This window comes from Macrosteles quadrilineatus, unplaced genomic scaffold (assembly GCF_028750875.1).
Source record: "Macrosteles quadrilineatus isolate MER2022 unplaced genomic scaffold, UCM_ALF_1.0 Scaffold_2__2_contigs__length_208266976, whole genome shotgun sequence".
NCBI lineage: Eukaryota > Metazoa > Arthropoda > Insecta > Hemiptera > Cicadellidae > Macrosteles > Macrosteles quadrilineatus.
In genome coordinates, this window is record NW_026542595.1 from 61,868,995 (window position 1) to 61,876,789 (window position 7,795).

General features: G+C 41.2%; 2 protein-coding genes across 2 annotated transcripts; both read right to left on the reverse strand.

Annotated features, from left to right (window-relative positions):
• Positions 1–396: 396 nt before the first annotated feature.
• LOC128984300 (uncharacterized protein F54H12.2-like) lies at positions 397–846 on the reverse strand. The gene has a single exon (XM_054403605.1). The coding sequence runs from the start codon at positions 844–846 to the stop codon at positions 397–399; it is 450 nt and encodes a 149-aa protein (XP_054259580.1).
• A 3,149-nt stretch (positions 847–3,995) lies between these two features.
• On the reverse strand, positions 3,996–5,576 carry LOC128984301 (uncharacterized protein K02A2.6-like). Its single transcript, XM_054403607.1, has 2 exons — positions 5,336–5,576; positions 3,996–4,984 (listed from the first exon to the last, which is right to left on the reverse strand). The coding sequence occupies exons 1-2, from the start codon at positions 5,574–5,576 to the stop codon at positions 3,996–3,998; spliced, it is 1,230 nt and encodes a 409-aa protein (XP_054259582.1).
• Between the last annotated feature and the right edge of the window lie 2,219 nt (positions 5,577–7,795).

Here is a 7,795-nt window from a genome sequence, read left to right on the forward strand (position 1 = left end):
ATCACATGATGACGCTTTAAATATTCTTTCTTTTAAAATCCCTTGACGTAAACCGTCGGTCTTTTTGATATACAATTAGTCAATTTGTTAAAAAGTTCATAGTACGCAATATCACCGAACTCCTATCGTAGTCCGTGGCAGTGTTTTGTGAGCCAGTAGCTTTCCCTCAGTTTTTCATCTGATAACTCTGATCGATCGTAAGGTGGTTTAGCAATATGATGCATAAGTAGTACGCCGGTGTCAGCTTCCAAGACGCAAACTTCCTTCAGTGTATATTCATTTTGATTGTTCTTGAAACATTGAATGTCCACAATGATGGGTGATGATATGTTCAATTTCTTGAATGCTCTGCGTAAACGGTCCATCTCAAACGAATGTTTATTGAAGACTGATCGATTAACCGCCAAAGTCCACAATTACATTACGCTGTCGATCAATCTCGATAACATTGTCAAACTCGGCATAAACCAAACAGTTGACAGTTTCGGTAAGCGCATCGTCGAATCCGAGTTCCATTCGAACACTACCGTTACGCACCAGATTCCAATGTGTAGTGTCACTTGCAGATAAATCTGGTGTTAGGTCGAATGCCATCAGACAGTATCCTCGACCAAAGTCTTCCCTACTGATAACAGTGCCATTATCGCTAAAATGTACACCAGAACCGGAGAACATCGAATGATATGCCATAACATATTTATCCTTTGATTTTTCAAAGTGGGGCTGTAACGGTTTTGATGGAACTTGTTCTCCGTCAACATATAGACAAAAGAAGTTTGTTTTAAAATGTTCGAAGTTGTTGGGATTCTTTTTAAAATCTCCATTGTATGCGGCATTCGTAACCATTCCCACTATGACGCGTTTCGGCTCTTGGCCAAAGTCTTGTTACGTATTCCACAGGGCAGTGTGAATGTTTTCAGCTCCACTCGTGTGATTGGATATTTTGCCGTACCAGTCTGGAGTGTTTTACTGTGCGCCAACAGTGCGGTGGGACTTATTTTGCATCTTCGAATCCAGAGACTAATATCGACAATATGTACCTTGAATTCACCAGCACTGGCCATAATAGAGAACGCATCTTTTGATCGAATAAATTTAAATCTCAACTCTACGCCATTTAGCATGAACTTATTCTGATTGCAAATATCCACATGCAAATGTCCGAGCATATCAATCTCACGGCTTTTATTAGTTAGTTCCCGTCTCGCTTTGAGTCCTTCATTTTCTTCCGCGCAATCGTTCATGTCAATAGCATCGTCAGTGTACCAAAGACTGCATGTTAGATGTGATTTTCTAGCATCGTATCCGTAGTTCATTAACGTTTCAACATACGCTCGATATGCATATGTGTTGTTTTGGGGAGTAACAAGTCTTGATGTTTTCTTGCTTTGCAATATTTACACAAATTCCAACGGAGTGAATGATGTGCCGGGCCTGGGTGAGTGTTTCACCAAGCGAAGGCGATCTCCGAAGCCATTGTTGTAGCGATCGATGTCGGTATTGCTCACCACATCATTGAAGCGTCTCGGCAGATAAACTCTCAGGTAGTAGTCATCTCCCGTCTGGCCCTCAAGGATGACGATGATTGTCTCGCCGAATGGTGTAACCGCTCTCTCCATCATCGTTATTAGGTATGGGACCTCATCAATCAAGTCGGTCAGTCTGGTGTACGTTGGTGAGTTGTTCTTGCAGGTGTTTAATGCAGTCTTCAGGTCCATCGGTGTAGCCGCCTCAGTGGTCATCACGTTATCCATCTCAGCAATGTTGCTCATAGTGTGTGTTTTACCCCGGAAAACATATGTTTAAATACTTTAGTTTACTAACTTGATTTAACAAACTAAGTACCTGGGGACCAAGCTTTGCTCGGGGAAAACTATTAGTTTACTCTGAAAAGTATTGCAGAGACATTAATCCACTCCCAATCTCCACACTGCTCACCTTCACTACTTACTTCACCACTCCCTACGTCATGGACCTGTTTTCCTCCCTTCTCGTACCATTTTAGGATTGTAGATACCTTAATGTAATTCCCATAAACAGTTCCCAGACTCCAGACTGCTCACCTTTACTACTTCCTTCACCACTTCCTACGTCGCGGACCTGTTTCTCTCCCCTCCAACGGCATTTTAGGATTGCAGATACCCTAATCTAATCGTCATTAACAGTTCCAACACTCCGGGCTGCTTGCCTCTACTACTTCATTCACCTCTTCCTACGTCGCAGACCTGTTTACCTCCATTCCCATAGCATTTTTGGATTGTAGATACCTTAATCTAATCTTCATAAACATTTCCCGCACTCCGGACTGCTCACCTTTACTACTTCCTTCACCACTTCCTATGTCGCCGACCTCTTTCCATCACTTCCCATAGGATTTTAGGATTGTAGATTCCTTAAATCTAATCGTCATAAACAGTTTCCACACTCCAGACTGCTCGCCTTTACTACTTCCTTAACCACTTCCTACGTCGCGGACCTGATTCCCTCCGTTCCCATAGCATTTTAGGATTGTAGATAACTTGATCTAATCGTTATTAACAGTTCCCACACTCCGGACTGCTCACCTTTACTACTTCCTTCACCACTTCCTACGTCGTGAACCTGTTTCCATCCCTTTCCATAGGATTTTAGGATTGCAGATGCCTTAATCTAATCGTCATAAACAGTTTCCACACTCCGGACTGCTCGCCTTTACTACTTCTTTCACCACTTCCTACGTCGCGGACCTGTTTCCCTCCATTCCCATAGCATTTTAGGATTGTAGATTCCTTAGTCTAATCGTCATAAACAGTTTTCACACTCCAGACTGATCGCCTTTACTACTTCCTTCACTACTTCCTACGTTGCGGACCTGATTCCCTCCCTTCCCATAGAATTTTAGGATTGTTAGATAACTTGATCTAATCGTTATTAACAATTCCCTCACTCCGGACTGCTCACCCTTACTACTTCCTTCACCACTCCCTATGTCGTAGACCTGTTTGCCCTCCTTCCTTATACTATTTTAGAATTGCAGATACATAAATGCCACAGACGATTCCCACACTCTACACTGCTATCCTTACAACTTCCTTCCCCATTTCCTACGTCATGGACCTGTTTTCCTCCCTTCCTATTACATTTAAGGATTGCAGATACCTTAATTTAATCGTCATAAACAGTTCCCACACTCCAGACTGCTCGCCTTTACTACTTCCTTCACCACTTCCTATGTCGTGGACCTGTTTTCCTCCCTTTCCATAGCATTTAAGGATTGCAGATACCGTAATCTAATCGTCATAAACAGATCCCACACTCCACACTGCTACCCTTGACTATAGAATCGAGTAATCTTCAGTATAATCTTTGCTCAATAGTAACAACTGATGTTTTTCCTTTTGTACTGTATTTTGTTTTGCTAGTATACTGTGGATAGACAAATTACAAGTCTTTTGTTTACTTTCTCCTTGTTATTTAATTCAGCCAACATGGTTACCTAGCAACCCATAAGACTAATGTTAAAAAAATGTGATTTTCAGTTTCATTTTTCTACGTAATTAGATTTTTGTTGGCAGTTCTAACGGCAGTAAACTCGTTTTTAGGCCAGAAATAAACTATATACAACATTTGAAGAAAATCGTCGGAGCCGTTTTCGAGATCTTGGTGCAAGCATACATACATACATACATACATACATACATACATACATACAAGCAAACTTTGCTCGTATTAGAGTATAGGATATAGCCTAGATCGGAACAGATTATAACTCGTCTTGTCATACCTGGATCTCAGCTCGAACTGAAGCATCGTCTTGCTCTCGTAGGGGAGGGGGCTTATCTCCAAACCCAGGTTCCAAAGGTCACTAATTGTCCTTCTACTCTACATTGTTCAAATAATAACTTAGGCTAATTCTTCTTAATTACAACATCTCCTCCCAACCAAATAAAAAACTTAACTTACTTTTAAAACTTATGTACACAACATTTGGGGGAGATATATCTTCTTGCGTCTTCTTACATCTCCAATCTCCGAGGCGCTCTAATGGTCCTGTTAGAGCGACGGAGTGTGGCTGGGCTTCCTTGATTTGTGCCGTTGGGTGATACTATTGGTTTTGCCATAGGTGATGTGCGGGTTCCTTGATTTGGTGATTTTGGTTTCGCTGGTGACCCTTGCTGTTTGGCTGGCGATATTCGATGTTCCGCCGGGCTCTGGTAAAGTTCTCTCGGAGATTGTACCAAGATATCACTATCACTGTCACCATCTTCCCCCTCCGAAAGATTTACCCTCAGGTGGTCTGCATGAACAAATCTACTTCGGTTGTCGACTTTGACCAAATATGTTACTGGACTTATTACTTTGGTGATAACGCCAGGCTGCCAATTGATCTTCTCGTTACGTACTGTTTTTACATAAACCTTGTCTTGAAGTGTGAATGTTCGTTGCTTTCCACGATGAGCATTGGCACTCTTGACAATACTTTCTTGCTTGTTAAGCATTTGGTCTGCTAAATGAGGTTTCAGCAAGCTAAGTTGAGTTCTAGGCTTGAATTTAAACACAGCCTCTGAAGGGGTCACATTGGTTATGGTGTGTGGGGTATTCCTGTATGAGAACAAAAATGAGTCTATTCGATGCTGAAGCGACCGGGATTGGTTGTATTCCGCATCATGCAGCAATTGCCTGTGAAGAGCATGTTTCACTGTCTGGACTGCTCTCTCGGCGAGTCCATTTGAGGCTGGGTGATAAGGCGGAGACAAGACATGATGGATTCCATTATAACTTAAAAATTCATTAAATTCTTGGGATGTAAATTGGGGACCACCATCAGTTACAATAGTAGTTGGTAAGCCAAACGTTGCAAAACAATGCCTCAGTTTTTCTATGGTTTGCCTAGCTGTTGTAGTTGGCATGTAAAAGACTTCAATCCATTTGGAGTGACCATCAACCAAGATTAGGAACTCCTTTCCTTCAAATGAGGCAAAGTCGAGATGTAGTCTCTGCGATTCTGAAGATTGTATCGAACTTAATATAATGGAAACTGGTAGACATGGTTTGACAGTAAACATTGAGATGAAGTGTAACCTTTGTTTACAATCTACTAAATTCTACAACTCGCCTTTCAATACACAAACTAACAAGTATGGCTTAAATTTAATGTTTGTTTATGCCATGAGATCCATTGGGCGTGGGCTTGGAGCGGCTAAAACATTTTGCCCGCTAATGAACTTACCTGCACCGCCACAAAAATTTGAATCTTACACAAAGATACTAAATGATGCAGTAGAAAGCTGAATTCAGTATTGATGATCCTGTCCCATTGAACTCCAATCCAGTTTAAGCTTTTCTAGCCAATTACGTCCCAGTAGCGATGGCTGGCGCGCTCCGGCGCTCTCGATGACGACAATCGGCAGATGCTGGCTGTCTCCTGTGTTGGTGCTAATATTAGCCTGAAACTTTCCAAGAACATTTATATCCTCTCCAGTGTAGGTTTTCAACTTTATATGACACTCTTCCAGTTTGGTTTCCTTTTTATAAAAATTTTCAAAATAAATATTATGAGGCATAACTGTAACTACAGCCCCAGTATCCACAACCATCTCAATCGGGACCTTATTAATCATAACAGTTGTCACAAAACTATTTACTTTAGATTGTGACTGGTTAGCGTAGGCTATTGTATGAAGGCCTAATTCATAATCCAAGTCTGGCTGGCCAGCGGGTGATTCATCTTCCTCGCTGCCAGATTCACATATATTTACACAGTAGTGGTTCCGAAAAATAATGGAGGAGTGTGCCTATGTGGCGACTTTAAATCTACTGTCAACCCCTGGTTAAGAACCGGCCACTACCCTCTTCCTAACCCTGAAGACATTTTTGCAAAAATATCAGGATCCAAGTGTTTCTCTAAGTTAGATCTGACGGCTGCTTATAGTCAACTAAAAGTTAGCCAAAGCTCACAGGAACTTCTAACTATTAATACTCATAAAAGTCTTTATCGATATGCTCGACTTCCATATGGTATTACTAGCGCTGGGGCGCTATTCCAAGCTACAATGGACAAAATTTTGTTTGGGTTAGAGGGTACAGTATGTTACCTGGATGATATTTTGATTTACAGTATAAATACACAAGACATGTGTACTAAAGTAGATGCGGTGTTGAAACGCTTGAGTCAATATGGCGTTCAAATTAACACGTCAAAGAGTGAATTCTTTCAGAAAAGTCTGAAATTTCTTGGGTATCGAATTGATGAAAAGGGAATTCATCAATCGGATGACCTTACGAAGGCTATTGCAAACGCTCCGAAGCCTGAAAATGTTACGCAGCTGCGATCTTTCCTAGGCTTAGTCAATTTCTATGGCAAATTTCTGCCAAACCTGTCAACTTTGCTCCATCCTTTATATAGGCTATTGAATAAGGATGTAACGTGGAATTGGTGCAAAGAATGCGAAGCTACATTTTTGCAGTGCAAGAATCTACTCGTTAAGGACAACGTTCTAATGCCTTACAACCCTGAATTGGACATTATTGTAACCTCTGACAGTTCCAGCTACGGAATTGGATGTGTGATTGCTCATAACCTACCTGACGGGGCAGAACGACCAATCGCATTCGCGTCAAGAGCCTTATCCAAGTGTGAGGTTAAGTATAGCCAAATTGAGAAGGAAGCACTGGCTATCATCTTTGCAGTGAAGAAAATCCACAACTTCTTGTATGGTAGAAAATTCACCCTTGTGACTGACCATAGGCCACTCACTTTCCTCTTAGGTCCAACAAAAGGGATACCGACTCTGGCTGCAGCACGGTTACAACGATGGGCTCTAACACTTGCGGCTTACGACTACAATATTCGCTACAAAAGAGGGGAAGAAATTTCGAATGCCGATGCACTGACGCGGCTACCATGTGAGACATCTGAGGAAGAAGGTGAAATTTCATTCTTTTCAGCTTCATACCGACTACCAATCACTTCCAAGGAAATTGCAACAGCAACTAAATTTGACCCAGTTTTGTCGAAAGTATTGGATTTTACTTCTAACGGTTGGCCTAATTTTGTAAATGATGAAACTGTAAAACCATATGCCAATAAAAGTTCTCAGCTGTCTGTGGAAAAAGGTTGCTTATTGTGGGGAAGCAGAGTGGTGATACCACCCACCCATCGTAAAGAAATCTTGATTTTACTTCACTCTGAGCACCCGGGAGAGTCTAGGATGAAATCTTTAGCCCGTAGCTTTGTTTTCTGGCCTGGAATGGACTCTGAGATCGAGAACATGGTCAAGAGTTGTTCAGTTTGTCAAAGCTTGCACTTTACAAATGTTCTTATGCTTTGATTTAGTAGGTCTATGTCAAATATGACATTGCCTTCACCTACTGCCTTATATTCGTCATAGCCATCGAGAGACAGTTTCTTTGAGGAAGAACTCTTAGAAGAAGTGTTTTCTGGGGTAGGCCTAGGACTAATTTGCAGATATAACAGAACAACGGCTGTCTGCTCAGAATCTGTAAGCTGTACTGCCAACATGACAGAATAATATATCATTGATGTTGTATTACAAGGGTACTATATGAATTGTATGTGAGTTGGAGGTTTCCGAGAGCCAAAATCTTGGTGTCTACGTTTCTTTATTATGCATTTTAACTCATGTAAATATTTTGTCGGCAAAACGACTTATATTTTCTTAAAGAGAACTTAACAAGAAACCAAAATATGCAAAAAAAAAAATTAAAAAAATGTTGCCATCCTGTCCCTCTTGGAAAAAAAAGGTTTGAATCATATTGGTCGACTGCATCCATTCTAGCTTTAAATCAGTCCCGG